At 56.1% G+C, this 26,750-nt stretch overlaps 1 protein-coding gene across 5 annotated transcripts; it reads left to right on the top strand.

Annotated features, from left to right (window-relative positions):
• The first annotated feature begins 523 nt into the window (after nt 1-523).
• On the top strand, nt 524-26,338 carry PRR35 (proline rich 35). 5 transcript variants are annotated; one of them, XM_069870104.1, is made up of 3 exons: nt 524-645; nt 21,629-23,340; nt 24,360-26,338. In XM_069870104.1, exons 2-3 carry the CDS (start codon nt 21,719-21,721, stop codon nt 25,291-25,293), a joined length of 2,556 nt encoding a protein of 851 aa, XP_069726205.1. In that variant the 5' UTR covers nt 524-645; nt 21,629-21,718; the 3' UTR covers nt 25,294-26,338. The 5 variants fall into 5 exon arrangements, with proteins under 5 accessions (XP_069726205.1, XP_069726206.1, XP_069726203.1 ...); XM_069870105.1 differs by lacking the exon at nt 524-645 and adding an exon at nt 7,365-7,447; XM_069870102.1 differs by lacking the exon at nt 524-645 and adding an exon at nt 7,503-7,704.
• Nucleotides 26,339-26,750: the final 412 nt, after the last annotated feature.

Raw genomic sequence — 26,750 nt, 5'->3', positions numbered from 1 at the left:
ACCAGAACATTGGCCCTGATGCCTCAGGACCTGGTCTCAGGGTGTGTCCAGGGGAGGATGGTTGGAAAGCCCTAGGAGCACCCAGCTCTGCCCAGCCTGGCAGCGCGTTACCGGGCAGGGAGGAAGGTTTTGCACTCAGAGAACTGCCCGCGGACGGCGCCATTTGGAAGCGAAGCCGTAGCCCCTCACCTGCTTGGCACCAGGCGCGGGATCAAGGCAAAGGCGCCTTCACATCTCACCGGCCTTGAACAGCAGATGAAAGGGAGCTGCTGGGAGCCGGCGATAACAAAAGGAGAGAGGGGAAAGTTCGGGTCAGGCAGGGATTTCTGGCTGGTGAGTTTTCCACTGAGAAATTCTCTCTGCCTCTTTTCATGATGATGAAGATCCTTTTAATTTTTTTGTTCCCCCTTTCTCCTCTCCTTCTTCTTTTCCCCCTTCGCCAGGCTGATAGCTGGGAGCTGCGGAGCATGTGATGCATCTTCCATATAGGGGCAGGAGCAAAGCAAGACCAACTGATGGACGCCCTAGGGCCAGACTTGCAGACAATATATAACCTACTGCATGATCTAAAACGCTTCCCACTTTCATAGAGTGAACATCAGGCAGAGCGGAGCTGCAGCGAGGGAAGAGGAGTCCTGCACGCAGGTAAGTCCTTGTCATCTCCTTCCCCAGGAGGCTGTCCTAGGGAGGGGGAAGGTGCCAGGGACCTGGATGTTGTGCAGGCAGGTGGGATGGGACAATTATTAGTGTTATTAGTGTGTGAAGGGGTGAGTTTAACCTTTTCGTGCAGCAATGTCTGTGCAATTCGGGGTTCAGGATGAGGTGTGTGGGAGATGGGGGCTTGCAGAGCTCAGCCTCAGCCTCTGTCCCTGCAAACACGCCTGCCGTGAGCTGGAGAGCATCCCAAACCAGCTGCAGGTCGGTGTGCTCGTGTTTCTTGCTGGAGAGCATCCCAAACCAGCTGCAGGTTCGTGTGCTCGCTTCTCTTGGCTGTGGCCGCACGCAGCTTCTGCCAGGCTGCTCTGAGCCATCTCCTACCAGGCACCGTCCCGGCCACGTCAGGGGTCCCGTTGCCTTTTACAAAGGAGCAAAAAGATTTCTCCAACAACTTTACAAAGCACTTGCGCTCAGCGTGCTGCCTGCTTCGGCTGCCTTCGCCTCCCTGTGCTGGAATCTCCTCTGCGAAGGGAACGGTTCCCAGCTGGGGCTGAACGGCTGGAGGCAACGCGGTGGCAAAATGCAAAACAAAGTGTGTGGGGCGAGTGTTTGGGGGGGTCTGTGCTGCCCACCTGCTGCAGCTTCCCCTAATACATATACCCAGCCCCCCTGTGGGGAATGGACTTGGTGCTTGAGAGAGTTTGTGTCCTGCTCAACAGAAAATAATCCTAGCAACAGCTACGCGCTCCCCACGGCCACGGGGGGTTTACAGCACTGGGGGTGGGGGCTGTTCCTGTTTTTTTGGGGGGCTATCAGCTGTGTCTGATGAGGATGTGGGGACTGAAAGAGTCCTTGCCTGTGTTAGGGGCTGGGAACCTCTCTGAACTCCTGGGCACTTGGGCGAGACCCTGCGGTCCCACGTTGCGGTTGGAAATGGGTTAAAGAGGGAGAAGATCATGAAAATGAGTGTTTTGAGGCATTTCTGCTTATACACCTTCTGCAAGTGCACAGATGAGAAAACTGCTGTGTGTGTCCAGGGGGAGGCCAGGCTGAGGATGTTCCCTTATTCTGTGCCTCAGTTTCCCCACTTGTGCTTCACCTTCCCCCATTGCCCCCTCTCAGCGGTGGCGTTTGCTGCAGTCCCCATGCATGTACAGAGGGGTCTGACCAGGGCATCAACTTTTCATCAGGGCATCAGAATCTAGTCAGCGATCATAATTAAGACTGCAATTAGATGCGGGGACTCAGAGGACCGGCAATGTTAAGTCAGAGGCACCTCTGCAAGCAAAGCCAGCTCTGCGGAGCGGTGTGTGTGGGAGAGGGACGGCTGCATCCCTGTCACCCCTGGAGATGGGGAGATGCCTGGCACCTTGCACCCTGCCCGTGGATGTGGGGCTGCAGGCACGGCTGGAGCTGCTGCTCCCAAAGGCAATTGCGTGTGACCAAGCCGGGTTAGGGACCAGAGACGTGCCCAGGGGGAGGGCAGCGATGGGCAGGGAGTCGAGGGTCTGTGCTGAGTGTCCTGCCAGGAAGGCAGGGAATTGGGCCAAATTCTCTCTCTGTTGCCCTGAGCTTTTCCTGGATGAGGGTTCAAATCTGATTGTGTTGAGTAGCTCAGTCCTGTGCCCCCAGCTTGGACCACAGTCCTGAGAGAGGAAAGGACACCAGGCAGAGGCTGCTGGTGGCTGCATCCCCTCAGATCTATGAAGGGGACGGCTGGTGGACCTTTGAAAACCTTCCTGGTGGCAAATACTCTCAGATTTGCCCCACTGAAATGAGGGCAGTGCAAACCCCCGTGGCTTTCCAGAGCCTCCTCCTCTTCTCCCCAACTAAGCGTGTTGTGCTCAGGCTCCCTGCTCGCAAATCCCAGCTGCAAGCAGGGCACGAGCCACGTTCCCCAGCCGGGAGGTTCCCACAGCGTAGGAGCCAAGCAAAGGGCTGGCAAAGCGGGTACCACTGGCTGCCTGTCCCAGAGCTCGCTGGTAAAGCAGGAGACGCACGGTGCTGTGCGCTTGTGATCAGCCAAAGAGAGAAGCAAAGATGTCAGGGATTGTTTTCCCCTTGTAGGATCTGAGCATCCCCATCTCCCACTGCTTTTCTCCTCTACAACCCTTCCCAAATTTCCAATCTGGGACAAATTTCAGAGACCTTTTGGCTGAGCTGAAGCCTAAAGTCAGCCCTGCCCCTTCTCACAGACCTCAGATTGGTTTCACCTAGCAGCCATGGTTTTGGTGGGGGGGCCTGAAGCATCCACTCCGCCGCCATCCCTTGACGTTCCTGCTCTTGATGAGCACCATCTGGAGAAGGTTTTGCCTCTGCAGCGTCTTGTCTTGCTGTGGGCATTGTACCAGGCTGTACCCTGGGTTTCTCAGTGGCACCTCCTGCACAGGAATCCCAGCCCTGCAGGGACCAGGGCGGCTCCAGAGCCGAGAGCAGGACCCGTGTCCTTGGTCACCCGCCAGATGGATCTGGAGATACCCTCAGCTTGCTCTTTTCATGGTGGGAGGTGGACTTGGTTGCTAGACCTGGCACTTGGGCTGCTGTGTGTTAGGCTTGGGTTTGTTATTATTTGCAATTATTATTATTATTAGCGATCTGCTGGAGCAGGGAGGTACAGAGCTGTAGGTCTGGCAGGTGGGTTGGTGGGCACAGAGGGCAGAGCCGTTGCTGTACCATAGATCCTCACCATCACCCTGCAGAGCTTGGGAGCAGCATTCTTCAGATCTGGGGAGAAAAGCACCCGATTTCTGATGTGTTGTACCACAAGGAGCAAGCTGCAAGCCTGGCTGGAGAGAGCTGCAGGGAGGGCAGGGATTGCAGAGGCATCTGGCACGGGTCCCTCTCTGGGCTGTCTGTGGTTTCTTGGGCACGATACCAGCTGCCCCAGCCCAAACCCGGGGCGGGCACCGAGCCTGGCACCGGGAGCGCCAGGAAGGGCTGGCAGAGGGGCTGGCACAGCTGTGTGGCTTTCAGAGAGACTTGATCGATAGCTTCTTCCTACCACTCCCCCATTCCCCCAATCCCCACATGCATTTTTCATGCTAACCCCTCCTGGGCAAAGGCTGTCTGCGCAGGAAAAGAAAGAGAAAAAAAAGTACCAAACACAACAAACCGCAACCCAAATCTACATTTGTTTCTCTGGTCCCCGGAGATTGGTTTGGTTTAAGGGCCGATCTATAGATTCAGGGCTGGGAATATCTTTGCTGCATGAACAAAGAGGCATGAAAAGGCTTCCGGGGGCTTTTCTTAAGCCTCTTCAGGTTGGTCCAAAGCTGGAAAAGACTGGGCTTTGTACAAGAAGGCTGGGTGTAATGGTACAACAACACCTGGGCAAGCTGGGGAGGCCAGAAACAGGAGCTGTAGCTCTCGTTGGGTTCACAACCCTCCCAGAATGTGCTGGGATGAACTGGGTAGCAATGGGGTCAGCAGCCACACTCCCTGGGCTGCTAAGGGTCCCCGTGGCTCCTCATAGACCTGCAAGTTGATCTATACACGCAGAACTGGATCCAGGGTGATCCCTGGCCACTGTAGCCAGGAAGCCCCTGGGCTGGTCCTGCCCAGTCCCCTAGGAAGCAAGAGCTCAGGTGAAGGTTTGGGTATTTCCCAGAATTAGGGAAAAACATTCAGGGTTTGAGCAATGGGCAATCTTCTGGGCAAATCCCTTTATTCTGTCTCCTGTTGTCTGTGAGAGCTGCTCCGCTTCCGCTTTTTGGGTGGCACCAGTAAGACCCAGGAGCATCCCACAGTCTGTGCTTTGCCAGTGCTCCTGTGACTCTCCCACCACTAGCACCAGTCCAGTTGGAGTAGGGATTCTGAGAGCCCCTGGCAGCTGCCTGCCTGCTGAAGGACTGACCCCCTGCTCCTGGTGATCCCTAAGAACCACCCCTATCCCCACACACCCATGACCTTGTGCCTGTGATGCCCAGACCAGACCCCTCTCCTGTGGGTTTTGCAGCAAGGAGACTTCAGCAACATCACTTGTGTTACCTGCATCCCAAAATCCCCAATATTTCCCTGTGCCAGGGCTGAAGCTGACGGCACCGAGGCTGCACGAGGTTCTCATTACCCTGCAGCAGCTTCTCTGGTCTGAAAAGAGCCCAGCCGGCGTGGGCAGCTGGAAAGCACCCTCCCCGCAGCCCTCCCACGCACCCCGGGGACCGAGGCAGCAGCGATGCGACCACGCCAAGACAGCGTGTCCAGGGTCCAGAGGATGGGAGAGCTTCCCTGCTCCAGCAGCGAAAGGGCACAGGCCAGAAATAGAAGGGGGATGAGGACACCGTGACCTTTCCAGCAGCCAGCGATGAATAAAACTTTCCGGCTACCTGTAGGAAAGCGCAGGACAGGCTTCGTTATCTGCTCATCAAAGGACGCTGGCCCTGGCAAGCAGGACAGCGATGGCCACGGTGCCCGCCGGGGTTCGAGGAAAGAACCTGCTGGTGCCAGGCTCCAGCAGCCGTACAGCACTGGCCGTGGCCGGGAGCTCTCGGGATGCTCCTGGAGCAGATCAGGGAGGGACATGGGGATGTCGGTCACCACTAGCAGTAGGGCAGATCAGAGAGCTCTTGGCCAACAGGGTCTTGGGTCAGCTCCCCTCGGGACACTCCCGGGGCAGGAAGTTGGGACCCCATGCTTGGTGGGGTGCATGGTGTGGGGAGGGTCTGCACCCCGGAGCCCCCACCAAGACACACTTCACTGGGTCTGCTACTGCACAAGGGAAGAGCAAAGGCAGCACGCAGTGCGATGCCACAGCCGTCTGTGGGGACTGGGGTGCAGTCTGTCCCCACCCCACAGAACCCTGGGGGTGTTGGTTGACAGCGACTGAACATGAACCAGCAGTGGCCAATGGTATCTTGGCTTGGATCAGAAACGGTGTGGCCAGCAGGTCCAGGGAGGTTCTTCTCCCTCTGGACTCGGCACTGGTGAGACCGCTCCTTGAATTCTGTGTTCAGTTCTGGGCCCCTCACCACAAGAAGGATGTTGAGGCTCTGGCGCGAGTCCAGAGAAGAGCAACAAAGCTGGGGAAGGGGCTGGAGAACAGGCCTTATGAGGAACGGCTGAGAGAGCTGGGGGTGTTTAGCCTGGAGAAGAGGAGGCTGAGGGGAGACCTCATTGCTCTCTCCAACTACCTGAAAGGAGGTTGTGGAGAGGAGGGAGCTGGGCTCTTCTCTCAAGTGACAGGGGACAGGGCGAGAGGGAATGGCCTCAAGCTGCACCAGGGGAGGTTCAGGCTGGACATCAGGAAAAGATTTTTCACAGAAAGTGTCATTGGGCAGTGGCAGAGGCTGCCCAGGGAGGGGGTTGAGTCACCTTCCCTGGAGGGGTTTAAGGGACGTGTGGATGAGGTGCTGAGGGATATGGTTTAGTGATTGATGGGAATGGTTGGACCTGATGATCCAGCGGGTCCTTTCCAACATAGTGACTCTATGATTCTATGATTCTAACCCATGACGCTGGGCTGCTCCCATCCCCTCGTCTCCCTCCCACTGGGGGAGTGGCAGTGCCGGCACCCTTGGAGGAGCAAGTCAGCCGTGCCCCCCGTCTGTCCCCCTGCTCGCTGACCCCGGCGGGGGGACGGCAGCCGGCTCCCCCCCTCGCAGATGGCATGGGCAGCCAGCACAGGTGGCCCTGCTCCACGGCAGATTGGGGCCAGCCGCCCGCAACGCGCCTGCGAAGGGCTCTGTCCCCGCCACAGCTTGGGGACAAGAGCAAAGCCAAGTCCCCCCCATGGCCCGGGGGGTGCTGCGCTGAGGGGGGCACCGGAGGCAGCTTCAGGTCCCCGCGTTGCCATGCCTGGTGCCGTATGCAGTGCGTCGGCATCGGCAACCTGGGAAATACTAAGCCGAGGATGGGGCCAGGCTTCAGGGAGCTCGTGGGTCAGCAGCAAGGGGAGGCACAAGGTCCCCTTGCCTGGCCACAAAGACATAAGCTGGACCGGGCAGTCTTTTGAGGGTCAAATTTTTAGTAATTGCATTAAATAACCCCGCGTCAGGCCGGTCTGATCCCAGTCTGGGCCAGCTGCAGCATCTCCTTGCAAGGAGCTTCTCAGTCTACAGCTGCCCCTGGTCTTTCCAGCCAGAGCAAACACTTAGGTGGGAACCAGACACCAAAAGGGGGTGGCTTGGGGTTCGCTGGTGTGGGAGAAAGAGACCTGTGAGAGGAGAAAGGGGCACTCAAGGTCTGGGGGCTTCTGTCTCTCTCCATGAGTGATGGTGCTTGGCCCCACTCAGGGATCCCAGGGAACATGCTCCAGGGTGGGCGTAGTGTGAGGATGATCTGTCCCAGCCCGAGGTCCATCACGTCGCGTAAAGGGGGGCGACTTGTGCTGCAGATGTGCTGCAGGAGCTGTCAGCACAAGGCTGGTGGCTGGAGCAGGTAAATCATTAATGCCGGAGAAAGCCAGGCTGGCATCCTGCCTGTCACTCATCAATAGGGAAAGTTGATGTTGGGAGGGGAATTTCCACATTTACCTTTCCCCTCCTGTCCCTGCCTCCCCCCACTCCAGGAGCAGAGCACAGGGGAACCACGCACTCACCCAGCCCCAAACCAGCCTCTCCCGGAGCACGTTCTCCTCCAGCCCAGCTGGTTTTGCTCCCAGCCTGCTCCGTCTGTGCATATTAAAGCTTTTTCTAGGTCTGAACTGCTTTTGGCAAGCCAGTCTCCTGTTGGGCTGTCCCTCTGCCCCCACCCTGCCCACGGCTGCTCCCCCATCGCTCCCCGTCTGCTCCCCCTGCGCGGTCGAAGCTCCTGCCAGGGACATGGCAAATCAGCACCAAGCCTGCGGGGCAAATCGGTACAAATGAGACCAAGCAAGAGGGTGGGGAGGGACAGAGAGGAGGGGGGGGAATGACTCCTGGGTTGGCGCTTCAGTTCCATAGTTTGATGTTTCCTGCAAACAACCCCATAAATGCTCAGGAGCGATGCAGGAAGACACCTGCCCCCGGCTTTGGTGAGGTCCCAGCCGTGGGTTACAACCCTCACCCTGCTCCCCCAGTCTCCCCTCAGCCCCCCGAGCACGGCCCCGGCTGGGACGGGAAGAGGGGCCAAGCTGTAAGTCTGGATATTTCAGTCTGTTTTGGGGCTGGACAGGGTGGGCAGGGGGTGGCTGAGGGTCTCTGTGGGAGCCAAAATGCATTGGGGAGCCAAAATGCATTGAGGACCCAAGGGGAAAATATCTCTGCTGTTCAAAGCTGCCTTCTCCCATCGCTTCCGTGCTCTCCCCAAAAAGCCAAGCTGTCCCGTGGTGATCCCGGTGCTGTGCTGTGTCCAGGGGCTCAGCTGGGAGGCAGGAGCCGATCCCGGACAGGGGAGTGTGCAAACTGTGGGGACGGGCAGAGAGACCACTGTGTGCAGCGATGTGATTGTTTCCAAGCAATGGTCTTTGATCCAACTCGCCTGTCTCTTCGTGAGCCCCCTAACTCCTTCTTATTAAAGGCGCTTGGCACCGGGGAGGTCAGATGGGGCCTTTCTGCTTGGGTTGCTCTGCTAATGACACGTCCGATCGCCTTTGCTGGGAGGGTGCTCACGCGAATCTCTGACAACGGGAAGTTTGTGGTGGATTTTGGATGGTGACCGTGTGGCGGGCACAGGGTCTCACTTTGCTGCTCCCCAAAAAATGAAGCAATGTGTTGAGAACCATCCTGGGTGAGCGCCGAGCACAGAGGGATTTTAATATATTTACCTCTCCGTGTTCGTATAACGATCAAGAGGAGCGATGGGTTCCTGCAGGCTTGGAGAGAGGATCGGTTTGCAGTTGCGAAAAAGAAATACAAACAGAGGGGAAGGGTGAAATTTAGCAGTAAGACAATATCATCCGTATTATTTGTGATTTTTTTTCTTCTAAGTCCTTCTTAATGGAAGTGAAAACTAAACCGAGCTGCTGCTCTGTTGGAGGAGGTATGGTATTGAAATGCTTAATGGTACCGGCTAAGAATCCAGAGCTTTGCAGCAGAGAACGTGTTTGCAGTGATGTTGGCAGTGATATTGCAGTGATTTAATTAAATCCAGAGGTCACATAAGGAGGAGCAGTTCATAGCAGGCAGAGCCTTCTTAGGGCTTTGAAAAAACAAATGGCAAGGCAATGTCAGTCCATCCGGGGTGTCGTGGTGATGGGGGAAAAGCCCAGGACTGGCATGGGGAGAGGTTTGGGATCTATTGGATGCTGCCTGTGAGGCTGCACGGGTTTGTTCTGCTCTCACCCATGCTGCTCCCTCATCTCTGGATTTGGGTTCCCCCCTGTGAAAATTCAGGGTGGGAGGTTGTGGATGTGTCACCCTCACCCTTCCTGGAGTCTTCTCACCCTTTTCTGGACCCCCCAGGCATTTCTGAGCCCTGTCTGACTCAGAGGTGGTTTGGAGGGAATCCAGGTTTGGAGGTGGTCCAGGTTTGAAGGGAGAGAGGCAGAAAGTCACCCTCCTCCCTGCGTGGGCACCTCGGGAGCTTTCACAGTGGCTGCTCTCACCACCTCCAGCCCAGCACCCTCCAACGCGCGGTGCTGGGACCCGCAGACGCGCAGCTGCACGGCCATCCCGCAGGGGCCCGTGGCACAGCACAGGTTAATGAGCTGCCTTCCCTGCTTTATGCACCAGCTAATAACATCCCTGGTAAAATCCCAGTGGCTTCGCCTCAGGCCGTTATTGCTCCTTCTGGTCATTCCTCGGCCAGTACCGGCCTCGCTGGGTGAATTTGTGGCCAAGTGCTCTCTGCCCGCTCGGCGTCTCCAGCTGCCTTCAGCGAGACCCCTCTGCTCTGGTCCCCGTGCTGCAGCGCAAACGCTGCCCATGGTGCAGGGCCAGGGACTGAGCTGCTCTGCCCTTTCTTGGGGGAGGTAAAAGAGCTAGAACATTAGGAAAATATTTTTCACAGAAAGGGTCATTGGGCACTGGCAGAGGCTGCCCAGGGAGGGGATTGAGTCACCTTCCCTGGAGGTGTTTAAACGACTGAGGTGCTGAGGGGCATGGTTTAGTGATTGATGGGAATGGTTGGACTCGATGATATGGTGGGTCTTTTCCAACCTGGTGATTCTATGATTCTATGAAATGCAAGGAGCAAGACCACCAGGCAGCATCACCCTGGGAGCCTTAAAAACCCCTAACCCTTTTCCAGAAAGAGGCAGAAGGTAGAGAGGTGCCCGCTGCCCACAGGTGAACCTGCAGCATCGCAAATGTTCCTGCCCAAGCCTAAATATGTGAGGTTTGGGGAGGAAACTGCCTGCAAAGCTGCTGCAAAAAAAGGAGGGTTGCCTGGTGCGCTCATGGTCCCTGCTGGGCAGCCTCCTCGCAGGGCTGTGTCCCTCCCGCTTCCCTTCTCTCTGCTGGGAGCGTGTTACCCCACAATAAAAAACAGGGTTTCTCTCCTGCAGGCTTTACCTCCTGGCCCAGGAGGTTCCCATCCCTGTGAGAGGGCTTCTGGCTGCTTCGGCTCCTGCACTTTCACTGGTGTTGATTCCAACCATCTCTCCCGCTCTGCAATTCCCTTTGCTGATCTCATGCTCTGCCAGTTACCAGCAAACCATTTCCCATCTCATTTTTCAGTTGGCAGCTGGAGTTCCTGGGGTTCACCTGTGGATGGAGAGGGAGAAGCAGGGGAGGGTCCTGACTGGGGCCGTTTTGCAGCGGGGTTTACAAAGGGATGGATTTTATGGATGTGGTTTCCAAACTGCCCTGGCACTGCAGTCCATGCTGCACACAACACAGCCAGATTGGTGCAGCAGCCCCGATACTGGTTTTGTTTATCAGATTTCAGCTTTAATCATAGATTCATAGAATCACAAAATGATTTGGGTTGGAAGGGACCTCAAAGCCCATCCAGTTCCATCCCCTGCCATGGGCAGGGACACCTCCCACTGGATCAGGGGCTCCAAGCCCCATCCAACCTGGCCCTGAACACCTCCAGGGATGGGGCAGCCCCCACTGCTTGGGGCAATTCTACCCAGCTCTTTGCAGGCAGCAGCTCCTCGGTGGCTCGTTCGACCTTGTCACAATTTAAACAATTCTGTCGCTGGCTGCATCTCAAAATCCCTGGCCCGAGCCAGTGCTGGGAGCTGGCAGGCAGCAGCAGGGACAAGCCTGTGCCTTCCCGAGTGTGAAATGGGGGAGCTGCCTGCTCCTGCTGCGGGATCCCACCTGGCTCTGCAAACACTCCTGAGCTGGGGACATGAAGAGGGACACAGGCATGTGGTTTAGCGCTGCTGGTGTTTACTCTGGGAGTAGAAAAGTCAGTGCCATCACAGCAGTGACCTGTGATGCTGCAGAGTGGAAGCAGCACCACAACAGCCCCCGTTTCTAGGGGTGGCTGAAACCACTGGCCCATCTTGGCCATCTCTTGGCTAAAATCAGACCTGTCCTCTGACCAAGTGGAGGGGGATCTTTTGGAATCATGGAATCATAGAAGAGTTTGGGTTGAAGGGAATTCAAAGCCCATCGAGTCCCACCCCCTGCCATGGGCAGGGACACCTCCCGTTGTATGAGGGGCTCCAAGACCCATCCAACCTGGCCTTGAACACCTCCAGGGATGGGGCACCCACAGCTTCCCTGGGAAACCTGCTCCAGGGCCTCATCACCCTCATCATGAAGAAATTCCTCCTTATGTCTAGTCTAGACCTGCCCCTCTCCAGTTTAAAGCCATTGCCTCTCATCCTATCACCACAAGCCTTTGTGAACAGTCCCTCCCCAGGTTTCTTGTAGCCCCTTCAGTTACTGGAAGGTCACTATAAGATCTCCCCACAGTCTTCTCTTCTCCAGGCTGAACAACCCCAACTCTCTCAGCCTGTCCTCATATGGGAGGTGCTCCAGCCCTCAGTTCATCCTTGTAGACTCCTCCGGACTCATTCCAACAGCTCCATGTCCTTTTTATGTTGAGGATTCCAGAACTGGACACAATACTCCAGCTGAGGTCTCACAAGAGGGGAATGGAGGTGCAGAATCCCCTCCCTCCCTCCCTGCTGGCCACCCTGCTTTTGATGCAGCCCAGGGCACGTTTGGTTTCTGGCCTGTGAGAGCATGTTGCCAGCTCATGTCGAGCTTCTCATCAGTCAGCACACTTGGAGATTGCCCTGGCTGAGCCAGTATCCCAGATGAGCAGAAGGAGGGACATTGTCTGGCTGTCCCTGCAGGCCCCTCTCCTGCTCTCCTGCGCTGGCTTTGTGGGTGGGAGGGAGGGAGGCAGAGAATGAGTGTGTCTGCCAGTGGGTCTCACCTGAGCATGCATGGAGGAAGGCTCCTTGGCTGCATGGGGTGAACCAAAATGAGGGTTGGGTGGCTGTCACGGGCAGAGTGCTGAAAAATCTCAGAAAGTCCCATGAGGGTTCGCTGCAGGACAACCAAGCAATTCTCCCAGCACTGCTTGCTCCGTCCCATACTTGGCTGAGGTGCACAGGGGGCTCTGCAGGAACCTGACGGCCCCTGGCTCAAGATGACCTGTGGCATGGCTGTCTCAGACCCTTCAGGGAACTTTCAGGGCTGACCAACATTGTCTTGGACTCTGGGATGTCTGAAGCAAATCCTCCCCAAAGTCCTCTCCAACCTCAGGGTGAAACTACCAGGGACAAACAGTGCTGGAGCAGCATGAGTGCCTCCTGCAAGGAGGTGACTGACTGCCTGGATAAGGAGAGCAAAAGGGATAGTGTTTATGTGGCCCTAGAAGGTCCTCTGACGTGGTCTCCTGCAGTATCCTCATGGCCAAACTGGAAACATAAGGGTAAAACTGACTGGGCTGCCCTGCTCAAAAGGTTGTGCTGAGCAATGCAAAGTGCAGCTTCTGGCTGAAGAAATGGGCTGCAGTTACCTGCTGGAGCTCAGCGAAGTATGAAGTCCTGCATCTGGGATGGAGTAGCCCTGTGAAGCAGGACATGTCCTGAGCCAACTGGCTAAAGGGCAGCTTTGGAGGAAAGAACCCACATCCACCACAAGGGCAGAGCCAGAAAGCTGCCAGGAGCTGAACCAAGAGAGGAGCAGATGGGAAAGACCCTGAAAAAGCAAGAAGCGTTGAATGGGAACATGAAGACATAGATGGGGACGGCTGAGGGAAGCGCTTGTGATGTCCTGGTGAGAACATCACCTGCTGTAGCAAAGGCAATGAGGCAAGCGAGGGTACAGAACGAACCCACACAGGAGCAAAGAGGGATGGACTGCAAGGGAGGAGGCGGGCAGGCAGGGGAGGAGGGCAGGGTCTGCTCCATCCTCAAAGGAAATTGGGTGGATTTGAACTGGAAGAAGGTGAATTTTCTGGTTGCAAGGTGGAGCAGGACACATGAGCAGCTCACATCAGTACAACAGGTAATGTTGTGACAGAGAGCTCAGGGTATGAGAAAGGTTCTAAGACAGGAATCTGTAGCCAGCTTTGGAGTGTCTGAGGAGACACAATATGAGCTGGGCTCTGCTAGGTCAGCCCAAGCAAAGCAGAGAGGGGATCTTCTTCCTTTTGCATGATTCTCATCCCTAACACATCTAAGAAGGGTGAACTGTCCAAGGATAAATGGAAAGTGAAAAGGAGGACAACATTTCTAAGTACTGGTGCTGAGTAACTTGATTGCAGAAGTTTAAGAAGGTCGTGGAGCTTCTGATGAGACAAGGGGTGACGAAATGTACCTCATTGTGTGAGAGAGCTCATTGCTTTCCAGGGGAGGTGGCAAGGTGCACTGTGCCCATAACCAGCCTGGAGACCCATCCTCACAGTGGGGCAGAAGAGACAATCCAACGTCTTTGGCCAACGCTGAGGACACTCACATGGCTTGGTCTGTGGCGGGAGAACGAGGTGGATCTTGGGAATCAGCACAGAGCTGAGCCCCATGTTGCTTGGACTGCTGCCTGGGTGTCACAGTACGTGGGAGGGGATGAGCCTGGGTGACCAGGAGGAAGGGGCTTTTGGAGATGAGCCACCACCCCCAGACGTCTGCCTCTGGTGTCTCCCAGAGAAGGTGGTCACAGGCACCACCCTGGGATGTCAGACCAGCAGGAGAAGGAGATATCTGAAAATGGGAAAGATACTTCAGGGGTCATAGAAACTGGAAGAGTTTATAGAAATTATTCATGTGCAGCATATCATGTCCAGCAGGAAGGTGACAACACCAAGCACCCTCTCAGCCCCTGGGAACATAACACTGCAGGGCCATTCAGACCTCCACGAGCCCTGCACATCACAGATGTGACACAGACTTTGCTGCACAGGAGAGCTGGACCGTACCTTCCTATTCCAGCTGTATGTGCTTCTCAAGCACCCCCATGTCTCACCAGATGTTCGTCCTCTTCCCCTGCTCACTATTCCAGCCTTGGAAACCATCTCCTCTGCACACCTTTGGGCGCCAGCCATGCTGCTGACCCTCCTGGCTTGCACACAGCCACTTTCCCCTCTATCCAGCTGCACAGTTTTGTTTGGAGACTGATATCTTCACAGATTTGGAGGTGTGTTTGCCATTAAGCTGCTGACTCCATGGCTGGGAGCCTGAGGTCTCCTGGGGCTCCATTAGCAGGTAGAAGTGGAGGTGGAGAAGATGTAGGAAGCTCCTGTAGTGGGGCCCAGGCACAAGCTTGTGCGGGTGGTTGACAAGATGTGGAGAGACAGCCTTACATCTCCTCACCAGGTCCTGTCTCTTCCCCTGAAGGGCTTGCGGCAGGAAAGGCTGTGGGAGGAAAGCCTTTTGTGGTGGAGGACACTCGCATCTCTGGAGAGCAGCCTGGAGGCAGTGACGGCCTGATCTCATCTCTCAAGGAGCCTGTGAGTGGTGCTGTGTGTGTCACAGGCAGAAGACAATGATTCTGACCCATTGTCACTTGGTTGAACACTTGCCACCACGTGTGCTTTTCATAGGAGGCTGGGGTTGCCCCGGGGAGGCTTCAGGCTACCGGAGATTCAGGGAGAGACAGCTGCTTTTTGGGGATGGAGGCTGGAGGCAGAGGCGCTCAGGAGAGCTCAGAGATGTAGAAACGCCTCTTGAACAAGGGCATAGGAGGGAGCAGATTTTGACCCAAAATTAGGGAATACTCATGAAGGTGCTGTGGCTCTGACACAAAGCAGGGATTAAGTCCATCATCTGGCCTGGGGGATGCTCCCAGGCTGGGTGGGTGGTCTCAGGCAGCCCGTGTGTCGAGAGGCGGCAGCGCTTACAAAGACAGAGCCGGGGTTTGGGAAGGGCTACGGACTGGCTTTGAGTCTGCAGGTGGCCCTCCCCAAAACCTGTCTGTGAAGGGAATGGGACTTTTCCTACCAGAAACTCCAGAGCCCCCCAAGTGCTGGAAAAGGAAAGGCTGGAAACACAAATGCTCTCAGAGTTTTGGACCGTGATGCTGAGTTTGGCTTTCCCTGAGATGAGAGGCACAGGGCTTGGTGACCCCGCACACATGGAGCTCGTGATGAAGACCCATCAGAGCCATGCTGAGCTGTGGGACGCTGGTCACAGCCTCTGCTCCTTACATGTGAAGACATCATGGGTGGGCAGATGTGGAATGATCAGGAGTCTGGGGCAGGTGGAAAACCTTTCTGATGACATTTTGTGGCCACAGGAAGGAGAAGAGATTTTGGTGCAACAGTTGAACCCCAGCCAGAGGAACGTACATCTCGAGGTGGGAACAGTTTCAAAGCTGCTGACGTAGAGACCCCCAGATGAAAAGGCAGCAGGATGGCTTCACATGGTAACTCTACAAGAGCCGTTCAGCACAGCCACCATTTGGAGTGAGGTTCGGGAGGTGCAGAGCTCCCAGGCCCCACCAGCCAGGCTTCTCTCCTCCTGCAGAGCGCCTGCTGCTTTGCCATGGCCAATTGCTCTCGTCCCAGCCTCCGATAAATGCTTAAAAGCTCAAACCACACAACCCCAGGCTATGAAAACAAAAAATAGGAACCCGATATCTGCTAATAGCCAAGCAGCCCCTACGGCAAAAGCGTGTAGTGTAGGGAAGTGGTTTGCATTGATCGTCGGCTCCCGCTCCCCTTCCCGCGCTGCCTGCCTGGCTGCTCCGGCCTCAGCACTGGGGGAGAAGGGATAAAACTCCACAGGAATCACTAAATTAGGAGAGTCTGGGTAGTGGCAGGAAAGGCATGGTTTGCGGGATCAGAAAAGGCACCCTCCCCTTTCTCCCCATAGTAGCATCCTCGCTGGCCTGGTCATCGGGTCATCGAGCTCCATGCGATGGCCTTTGCTGCCACCAAGACAATGCTGGGACCACAGAAACTGCTGTGATGACCTGAAACCATGCGTGACCTGGACAGCCCAGAAGGGAGCAGTCGGGTGCATGTAGATGGTGGATGTGGATCTTGTTATGAGACCTCATCTGGAATCCTGTGTCCAGTTCTGGAATCCTCAACATAAAAAGGACATGGAGCTGTTGGAACAGGTCCAGAGGAGGCTACAAAGATGATCCAAGGGCTGGAGCACCTCCCGTACGAGGACAGGCTGAGAGAGTTGGGGTTGTTCAGCCTGGAGAAGAGAAGGCTCCGGGGAGATCTTATAGTGACCTTCCAGTAACTGAAGGGGCTACAAGAAAGCTGAGGAGGGACTATTCACAAAGGTTTGTGGTGATAGGATGAGGGGGAATGGCTATAAACTAGAAAGGGGCACATTTAGACTAGACATAAGGAGAAATTTCTTCACGATGAGGGTGGTGCAGCCCTGGAACAGTTTGCCCGGGGAGGTTGTGGCTGCCCCATCCCTGGAGGGGTTCAAGGCCAGGTTGGATGGGGCTTGGAGCCCCTGATTCAGTGGGAGGTGTCCCTGCCCATGGCAGGGGTGGAACTGGATGGGCTTTGAGATCCCTTCAATCCAAACTATTCTATGATTCTGTGATTCTATGTAGGTGCAGGGAAGAGTTGTCTCTGCCATAGGGGCTGGGCATGCAGGGAACCACAAAAGAATTGCCACCTGTGCAGGGAAGAATCAGTTCCTGAGGGACCACGGGAGCCTGGAGCTGCAGGATGAGGGGCAAGGCAGGAGATTCAGCTCAGCATCACTGAATGGACAAGAACTTCAGAGTCTTGCCAGAGCCCCTTCCTCCATGCCATGTCCTGTGGCCATCTGGGAAGGTTGAGGGCAGGCAGTTTCCATGGGAGCGTTTTGGCTCCCTGGCAGCCTACGCACACTGTTGGAGGACAGCGGCAAAGAAGAGAGATCGGGTCTTTGTTCCAGCCAGAAAAGCTCTTGGGGGTTTGCAAGAGCAGCTGTCAGGACAGGTCCACACTGGCAGAGCTTTTCTGATGGCCTGACAGCCTGCAGAAGACCTGCCTTTGAACCAGACTGCTGCACTTGAGCAGAGACGCCTTCTCTCTCCCTCTGCCTAGCGGTGGGCACAGGAGGGCCTAGGTAAGGGTGGAGAGGGTCGGTTTGTGTGGATAGAGGAAACCCACCAGCCGCAGCCTCTGCTGGCAACCAGCTGCTGCAGACCAGGAGGCTCAGGGAAGGAGAAGAGGTCTGGAAGGGTTTGGCATTGTGTCCAGCTTCAGCCTGGAAAGGAGATAGTGAATCAGGGGTGTGATGATGAACCATGTGGCTGGAGGATGGACAGAGACTCCGGCTGAGTCTCCTCCAGCAGAGAGTTGGGGCACATCAGAAGAACTTGTGGGGACCAGTTGGCTTGAGAAGGCAAAGGAAGAAGCTCCGTGTGGTGTGCCAGGAACTCCCTGCTGCAGGATGCTTTGGAAGCTGAACATTCCCACAGCTCGCAGGTTCGTGGCGGGGCTGGGAGCTGTGCTGGGATGGCTGAGGGGTTAGGAGAACTGGAGCAGCATCATAGATGCTCGCCCTACATCCTGGACGTCTGTTTTTGGCTGTGGTTAGAGACACGAGCTAGCTGCCCTTTTGATGTTCAGCTGCCCGGACGGTTGTGTGTGCTCCCCTGAGTCTGTGTCGGGAGCTCGGGATGGGATTTTTAAAGCACTGGAGCACCAGGGAGTGCAGATCTCTTTCCTGGGCATCTCTCCCTTCTTCCTTACCTTTGTCTCTCCCTCTCTTTCTTTTCCCCTTGCCATTCCGCTCCCTCCATCTGACCGTGCCCCCCTCTCCTCTCGGCGGTCCCGGGGAGGAGAGCAGGGATGCTGCAATTCCCAGGCACAGGTGCGTGGTCCCTGCCGCGCGCTGCCCCCAGGCACGGCCCCCACCGCCCGAGCTGACAGCCCACTGGAAATAATGTGTTGTGGCAGAGAGAGACTCAGCAGACCACGAAGATCTGCTGGTGCGGGAACTGCTCAGCAACCAGGAGCCGCAACGCCTGTCTCCCAGCTCCGCAGGGCCTGATCCAGCTCGGGGGATGCCTCCACTCTGCCAGAGCCTGCCTGGCTCACACGCCAGGCACTTTCTCACCCTCTCCCTTTCTTTTTCTTTGCTTTTTCCTTTTCTCCTTTGCCATTCCTCTCTGCAGCGGCCGGGAAGCAGCCGAGCTGCCTGTCTTTGCAAGGGATGGCTCCCGCTGTCCCCTGCATCGCCTGGCACAGGAGGGGAACAGCGTTTGCAGCAGCGTAGGAGAAGGAGGATCAGGTGTGCAGGAATGGAACAACCAGTTCCAGTCTCCCAGCAAAGATTTAATCTGCCTCTAGCATATAAACAACAAATATTTGTTCAACTGACCTGCAAACGTGCGGCGTGCATCACAGCGGGGCCAGGGCACCTGGCTCCCCTCTCCACCGCTCTGACCCTCCAGCAGGACTAGGGTACCCAGGGACGGGGCAGGAGAGCAGGGCACAGCCAGGATGCTCGAGGCACCACAGGCTCCGTGGTTGGAGCCAGGGAGCGATGCTCAGAGGGACCCCATCCTACGCAGTCGCTGCTGCATCCCTTCTGCTCCTGTGAGCATCGCAGTGGGTGTGCAGAGCTCTCATGGCTCACGGGTGTGACTCACGCAGAAAGTGTCTGAGGGCTCAAGGACAAGCGTGTCCCTCCGGGCAGGTAGTCAGGCTGCCGCTCGCTGCAGTGAACCTGCAGGCAGGAGGCTCTGAGCTGTGCCCGCACATCCTGTGACAGGAGAAATCAGCCTTGGCTGCTGCAGGTCAGGTCTGTATCCCTGCAAAATCCCAGGGGACGCAGGTTCATTATGAGTGGAAGGTTTTGCCTATTTTCTGCAAGACTAGGTCTTAATGGCAGGGTCAGCTTCCAGCTCAACCGATACATGGGCGCACAGGAGACTGTCCCCAAACCCTACCTGTGGCTCAGCCTGTCCCACAGCCCCCAGTGCCACACTGCAATGCCACAGCACGGCTTGTTCCTTGTCCCTGTCACAGGCTGGAGACATTCTCTGCAGTTTGGTGACAAATCTCAGGAAGAAACTGGAAAGGGTAGGGGAGGTAATTCCCTCTCCCACTATGTGAATGTTCTCATCATTCTCCCAGGGGAAGGTGACGCCCCTTGGAGGTGGTGGTGATGAGAGTGGGTAGCAGAGTACAGAGCATCCTTCAGCCAAGCACAGCCACTTCCTGGGCATGGGTTGGTGGCATTGTCCCTGGGGCCACCTCTTCTGCAAGGCAGGTGGTATTCCAGGCAGTGGCGAAAGCAGGAATGCATGCCTGGAGTGGGATATTCAGGGGAGGAAGCACAGGGCTGCGGGGAGCGGGGAACCACCTGCAGCAGCCACGCAACCCAGCTCTGGGAGGTGGGCAGAGCATCACGGGGCCACACGGCCACCCCCATCCTCGTGTGGTGACACTGCCGCATGACCCCGCACCCTGCTGATCCCATTCAGATCCCTGCCATGTCTGTCCCCCTGGGAGCTGCCCTGCTTCCTCCAGCCCCGCAGGGCATGTCCCCAGGTTATGGGCTACTGCTGGGATGAGTCAGGGCTGGCACACTAGGGTCTGCTGGGGAGCGATGCCTGTTGTAGGGGCAGCTCCTGGTCCTGGCTGCCCAAAGCCACAGCATGCCCTGGACGGCAGGGACAGGGTCTGCCCTTTCTCCATCCTGCAAAACTCATCCCAACCTCCCAAAAACCCAGGGAGCAGATTGTGAACAGCCCCGGCTGCTGTGTCTGCAGCAGTTGTATCAGAAATGGCGTGGCCAGCAGGTCCAGGGAGGTTCTTCTCCCTCTGGACTCGGCACTGGTGAGACCGCACCTCGAATTCTGTGTTCAGTCCTGGGCCCCTCACCACAAGGAGGATGTTGAGGCTCTGGAGCGAGTCCAGAGAAGAGCAACAAAGTTGGTGAAGGGGCTAGAGAACAGGCCTTATGAGGAACGGCTGAGAGAGCTGGGGGTGTTTAGCCTGGAGAAGAGGAGGCTGAGGGGAGACCTCATTGCTCTCTCCAACTACCTGAAAGGAGGTTGTGGAGAGGAGGGGGCTGGGCTCTTCTCTCAAGTGACAGGGGACAGGGCGAGAGGGAATGGCCTTAAGCTCCACCAGGGGAGGTTCAGGCTGGACATTAGGAAAAAATTTTTCCTGGAAAGGGTCATTGGGCACTGGCAGAGGCTGCCCAGGGAGGGGGTTGAGTCACCTTCCCTGGAGGGGTTTAAGGGATGGGTGGATGAGGTGCTGAGGGACATGGTTTAGTGATTGATGGGAATGGTTGGACTCAGTGATCCTGTGGGTCTTTTCCAACCTGGTGATTCTATGATTCTATGAATTCCGAGATGCTGCTGCCCCATCTTCTTCCCAGCTGTGCATCCTCGTGCCAGCCTGGCTGCAGGGTATCCTGGGGGAGACCTGCCATGTCGGGGAAAGATTCATATAATCATAGAATCATTTGGTTGGAAAAGACTTTTGAGATCATTGAGTCTAACTGTACCTGTTCAGTACTGAACCAGATCCCTGAGCACCTGGTCTGCCCATCTTATAAACCCCTCCAGGGATGGGGACTCCACCAGTGCCCTGAGCAGCCTCTGCCAGTCCTTGAGAATCTTTTTGGTGGAGAATTTGTTCCTGATGTCCAATCAGATTTGGCCCTTGAGAAATGAGCCCCATTCACGCAGAATGAGCCCTCAGACTTGCTGCCCTTCTCTGGAAAAATACCAGTTTTGTTCCAACTGGAAAGAAGCCAGAGTCCCTGTAGGACACAGCAGCATCTAAGGGGTGATGCAGGCATGCACATCATGTCAGATGCCCTGTGACTGCTGCTTGGCCATGTGTGGAGGAGCCCAATGTTGTGAGCACAGAGTTCCTGCAGATGTGGTTCCAGGGGAAGGTGAGGAGCTGAGGTGAATGGGGCACCAACCCCACCATCCCCAAGTGGCTGCAGTGGCCAACCCTTTGTCAGGGGCTGCAGGGACATTTCCCAGACATTTTGATCTTGGGAAAGACACTTGGAAGTGGGGAGGTGTGTTCTAGCCTGGGTTGGGTTTCCAGGCTGGATTGCCCTGTTCTGACACAGGAGGGGGACCCAGGCCATGGTCAGCCGCTGCAGCCAGGGAGGCAGGACCACATTTCCAGCAGCCACGTCAGGTTAAAGGCAGTCAGTTCGTGGCCTCTCCCTGTCCAGTCCATCTGTCTGACTGTCCTCTTTGTGCCATAACTGCATGTTCATGTGCAGGGTTGCAGGCATCTGCTTTCAGCCCAGCCTCACGCCAGCTTTGGTGCATGAGCTTGGGAACATCTCAGTCGGGTCTGGCACTGCAGCCCTCCAGGAAATGGCAAAGCCACACAGGTCCCTGCCCACAGCAGCGCCTGTGGGTGAGTTTCTCCTCCATTCCCTGCCCTCAGCAGAAGAATCAGCCCTGGGCTGGCCTGGGGCTGCCCCGCTGAGGCTCCAGCTGGGCAGGCAGGTCACCCAGGAGTTTCAATGTCAGCTCGAGATGGTTTAGCTTCAACGCCTTTAAGATGGTTTGTTTCCCTTTTCCTCTGGGATCATTTGACAGAAGGGATAAAAATGGGGCCAACAGGTATGGGCGTATCAATAGGGTTTGGGCAAATATTCCATCGCTTGCCTGGGTTTAAATCCCAAACATGGGAATTCCAGACTGAGGTCCCCGCAGCTCCACTCCCTGGGGCCAGGAGGTGCCTGCCCATGGAACAGAGTCACCATCCCAGGGAGCCACAGGCACATCTCACCAGCTCCATGCTGTCCTTCTTCCAGGGCACACAGTGGTTCCCAGAGAGGTGTGGGAAGATTCACACGCTGTGCCCCTCCATTCCCACAAGGAGCCATCTCCAGGCACCTACCACCATGTCCAAAGACAACGTGGGCTGCAAGCTGACCTCGGTCTACAAACACAAGGAGAGGAAGCCGAAAAAGCCCCACTACATCCCAAGGCCATGGGGCAAGCCATACAACTACAAATGCTTCCAGTGTCCCTTCACCTGCATGGAGAAGTCCCACCTCTACAACCACATGAAGTACAGCTTGTGCAAGAACTCCCTCTCCCTCCTTATTGAATCTGACTGGCCCTACAAGAAGGGCAACCTGCTCCACCCAGAGCTGCGGCTCCTGCACGCAACGGAGACCTCCCGCCTGCGTGGGCAGCAGGATGAGCAGGAGACCTGCGACTCCTCAGCCACATCAGGAGGGTCGATTAGGACGAAGCAGGTGTTCAGCAGGGATGGGCATGAGGACAAGCCGACACCAGGGGTAGAGATCCTGCCTGCTGAAGGAGCTGGTGAGGAAGGCAGCCTGTTCCAGGAGGAGGAAGAGGATGTCGCTGGCCTCTTGAGGGAGATCGATGCAGGAGAGAAGAAAGAGAAAAATGAAGAGGCAGGTTGCCAAGGTGACCCAGCTGAACCAGAAGTAAACGCTTTGGTCTTTGGTTTCAAGAACAAGAGGGACAAGCCTTGCAAGGAGGTAGAGCCTGACTTCATCATCACGGATGTGTTCTCCCTCAAAAACCACGTCGTGAAAAGCAGGGAAATGGCCTCCCCAGACCTAGATGCTAAACCAAAGCATTGCAAAGTGCCAAAGAAATGCCTGGCCAGCGGTGGGATCCTCATGGAGCAGTGGAAGCTGGTGGCAAATGGGCAAAGGAGGAACACACCTGAGGTCTCCCCACCTTGTACTGACAGCAATATCATCCCGTGTTACCCCCCTCCAGCCTACAGTGACTACCACGAACCTCAGGGCCTCAACCTCTCACTGCTGGGTATTAACTATCCATTAAACCCCAGTCTCTTCTCTTACCTGAGCCCCACCATAGCCAACAGTGCTACGACACACCCACACTTGGCTCAGCTGCCCTTCCTGGCCTCCACAGCCCAGCTGATGCACCCACATGCCTCCCACTTCCAGCCTCTGCAGAGCCCTGAACGCTCAGCCTTTCTTCCCCGCTTCTACTACCCCTTGCTCTTTGAGCACAGCTTCGGCTCCGCTGAAAGCAAGATGCCCTCCAGCAAGCCAGAAGCACAGCAGCTGGTGGGCTCTGTCATTCCTACGCCACCCCAAGCCAAACCTCCCAGTGAGCCAACCAAACCGGGGCTGCTGAAGGTACCAGTTTTGAAGACAGGTTTTCCTTGGTCCAAAGGAGTCAGAGAGGAGCCAGCCCCTGAGCACAGCCACCCCGCTGTGCTGGGGCAAGAAGAAGAGGAGAAATGGTTGTCCCAAGAGAAGGAGAGCAACCCAGCCTTGGGCCTCAACAACCTACGCAAAAAGCCAGCCACTGACGTCTACCAAAACATGGTGGGGATAAAGGACAGTGCTTTTGCCCCAAACAGCATCCAGAAGACAGAGCTACCGGTGGTGTCCTGTCTGGAGACCAGCAGCTCCCCAGGCAACCCCCTGAAGAGGAAGTTCACCACCAATGGGCTGGATTTGATAGGACCTGAAAGGCTGATGCCTGGAAAACTCAGCTACCAGAGCAGGTAAGGTACCTGTGATCTCTCCGCCTCTTCCTCACACCTGGTTGGCCCTAAACATCATCTCCATACCCTGCTGTATTACTGATCCCCCCCAGTTGCCCCTAAACCATGAGATGAGTCTCCAGGGGCTGAGCATATCCCAGGCTGGTGGTCCAGACCAATGCCCACTCTAAGCTGCCCTCCAGGAACAAAGGACCTGAAGAGACTTCAGGTGCACCCAACCACCTGGGCGATGTCACCACTCCCTGTCCCTCATGTTCTCCTGATTTATACAGAGCCAGAATTGCTGTGGTGTCTGTGAGGAGGGACCTGCACTCCCCAGGCACCAGGAAATGTCCTCTCAGGTCCCCAGATATCCCAGGGCTGCTGAAACAATCATTACCTATTTTTAAACACACATATTTGCATTCCTTTGATTTGCCTTCTGGTTCCAAAGCCCAGAGGGACGGTCACGTTTCCAAACATTTCCTTTTACCTGGGGCTAGAAATGTGCACAGCTCCTTTTAACCAAATCTCTGTCCCTCCCCTGGCTGTGCCAGTCCAACTGTGGCTCCAAGAAAAATGTCACAGTAAAATCCACCACTTTTGGCACCTGGAGGAGCTTTATCTGGAGATGCTTTCCACGGTTTTCTGTCTCCACCTGCCTCTTCCCTGCTCTCAGGCTGCCTGGAGATATTGCCTCCAACTGGGCTTTCAGGACTGTGAGATGGTCATTTTCATGAACATCCTCCAGTGCTCCAAGAAGGAGAATCCAGGTTTGGCTGGGTAAGGTGGGATCATTTATCAGTACCAGACTGGGCTCTCCCTTTGTTGACGGGTGTCACACAATAGCTTGTCTCAGGGTCCATCCACCTCCAGGAGAACAGTTCCCAAAGCAGGTCCAGCCAGGGCTCTGCACGCTCAGACCAAAGCCCCTCCTGGAAGAGCCTCATGCTGGCAGCAGACAGTGGCTGGATCTGGACTTACACCCAAGGATTTTCCTATCTCTTTCCCTACTGACTCTATCCACTTCTTCTCTGCAGTGCTTCAAAAGCCAGCCCTGGCCACATCCCCAAGGCCCTGGACCACTGGCACACGGAGGTCTTCACGGGATGGCCTGAGGAACCAGAGAGGGGCAATGACACCGACACTCTTCCCTCTGTGGGTACTGGCCTCGACCACAGCCTCTGCAAGCAGAGCAGACCCCAAGAGATGTCTGCCACCATGATAAACTCTGAGGCCACAACCGTGCTTATTGGGGACCTGTCCAAAACCTTAGAGGAGTACCAAGAGGTGGAGAAGAAACTGTCTGATCTGGCAAAGGAGGACACCCCTGGGCAAAAAGAGCTGAGGGAACAGCTGGTCAAAATCCGAAGGGAGCTCTACCACATCCACCAGGCACTGGAGAAAGCCACCAAATCCCACGAGGGGCCTCTGGATCTCTCGGTGAAGAGATCCTCTGAAGGTCTGGAGAAGGTCCAGCAGGCCAAGAAGGAGCCCTGCAACATGAGCCTGGGAAGTGAGAAGCTCCATGGCAAAGACCAAGGTGCCCTCAGCAAATGTATGGCCACCGGGGAGGCTGGAGATGGAGGAGGGCTGCCAAACTGCCTCCTTGAGGCTGAGAACAAAACCATCGACCTGCTGATCAAGATGAGCCGCTCAGAGAGCCTCCGGGCATCCTCCTCTGAGGCCCAGCTGGGAGCTGTAATTAAGGCTGAGGTCCTGCCGCTAACCATGCCCCTGGAGCTCCGGCACGTGATGGAGCCCTACTACAGCCGTACCACCAAGTGTGAGGCAGACTCTAGTGTCCTGCTCTGCTCCGACGGCAGATCCAGCACTGCCCAAGGCCCTCAGCTCCCAGTCACCACTGAGGACGGGCCCTTGGGCTGCCGGGCCATGCAGCGCTCCCTGTCCTGCAGCCTTCCCAGTGAGACAGACACGGTGCGTGTCCACAGCCCTCTGCATGCCGACCCCTAAATCCACCTTGCTTGAAAGCTCCTGGATCTCACGGACCACCTCATGCTTCACCTTCCTTGTGTCCCACCTCTCTGCTCCCCCTCTTCCCCACAGATGAAATCTTAACCACTGCCTGGCTGGGGCCACGTTGCATGGGGCTCCAGCTCACTCCCCCGGCTGATTCCACAGGGTGTAGAAAACCAGTCCTTGTCTCACCCCTGTATCAAGGATGGTGTTCCTGGGCTCTGCATGCTCCTCAGCCTCCTGATCCTGGAGCTCCCTTCCAAAGTGAAGTCACTGGCAGGCAAACAAAAGCAAACTGTTAAAAGCACTGAGCTTTCTGCAGAAGGCTCACTGAGCCTTCTCATCAGAGACACTCAGGGACTTCTGCAACCCAGCTCCCACGGTCTGCAGGTAGAGGAGGGACCACAGACAGGGCACCTGCGAGGCTGAGCCTCAGACCAGCCATGCTCAGACTGCTGCTGTCACCTCGTGCAGAGCAGAGAGACGGTGGCTTCGCCCCATGGCACCTTGAGGGTCGCAGCAAGGAATCGATGCCCATCTGGACAGACCCAGAGGCCAAATACTTTCCGCACTGTGGAAACAAGAACATCCTCCCAACCACAATGATAAGATGACACAGGAGCCACGTTGCTGCAGCTCATGCCTGGGTCCTGAGCTCTCCTGCCAAGGGCATTTGCTATGTGTGGGGACTGCTGGGCTGCAGGGATTTGTTCCTGCCACTGGTCCTCCAGTGTCTGGCTTCTTCTTTTGCTTTTACACAGAAAGGACATTCCCTACCTCTGCCCTCATGGCCTCTCCCCATGCAGAGAGGATGCACGTTTCTCCTGAAGGCCCTGATCCTGTAGAGCACAGCTGCCATGAGCTCCTGCCCACTAGTCCTAATCCCCCAAACGATGACACATGGGACAGCAAAATAGGTGAGATGATGCCACAAACCACACTGTTCAAGGGGCAAAGACCCGAAAAACAACTGTGAAGGGACAAACTTGGCCTGTCCCAAGCTGGAATGACACTGAGCAGCCAGAGCACTGGAGGTCCAACCACCTGCTTCTTGCAGGATGAGCATCAGCCTCTGCGAAAGGTTCACCTTCTCCCTGTGCTCTCGTCTCTTTTGGGCAGGCTGGCACCCACCACAGGGCCATTGCACTTCCCTGTCCCTGCCACCCTGCTGAGCAGCATCTGCTCTTGCTCAGGATGTCCCCGTGCTCAGGCCAGGATTTCTTGGACTCCCTCCCACTGCGAGAGGTTTAATGTGCTCTCTTCATCTTGGCAAAGCCAAGATATCTTCCTTCTCCCCTCCACACAACCCCATCATCTCATTGACTTGACCTGGTGGCTTGTTCTTTGCAATGAGAAGAGCTGGGATGTGGGGTGGGAGGGCAGGACAAAGAGGACAAGAGGTAAAGCCATGAATAAGAGACACGGCACAAGGGAGCTTTAGACATTGGATCTTC

The sequence above is a fragment of the Phaenicophaeus curvirostris genome, chromosome 16 (assembly GCF_032191515.1).
Source record: "Phaenicophaeus curvirostris isolate KB17595 chromosome 16, BPBGC_Pcur_1.0, whole genome shotgun sequence".
In the NCBI taxonomy this organism is placed as follows: Eukaryota; Metazoa; Chordata; class Aves; order Cuculiformes; family Cuculidae; genus Phaenicophaeus; species Phaenicophaeus curvirostris.
The sequence above is the reverse complement of the archived record's forward strand: the minus strand, read 5'-3'. Positions and strand labels throughout refer to the sequence as shown.

Coding starts and splice junctions, on each gene's coding strand:
- PRR35 (XM_069870102.1), top strand. CDS start 7,537: ATGTTTCCTGCAAACAACCCCATAAATGCTCAGGAGCGATGCAGGAAG. Junction 7,705..21,628: donor ACGGGAAGAGGGGCCAAGCT/GTAAGTCTGGAT, acceptor TCCTTCTTCCAG/GGCACACAGTGGTTCCCAGA. Junction 23,341..24,359: donor AAACTCAGCTACCAGAGCAG/GTAAGGTACCTG, acceptor TCTTCTCTGCAG/TGCTTCAAAAGCCAGCCCTG.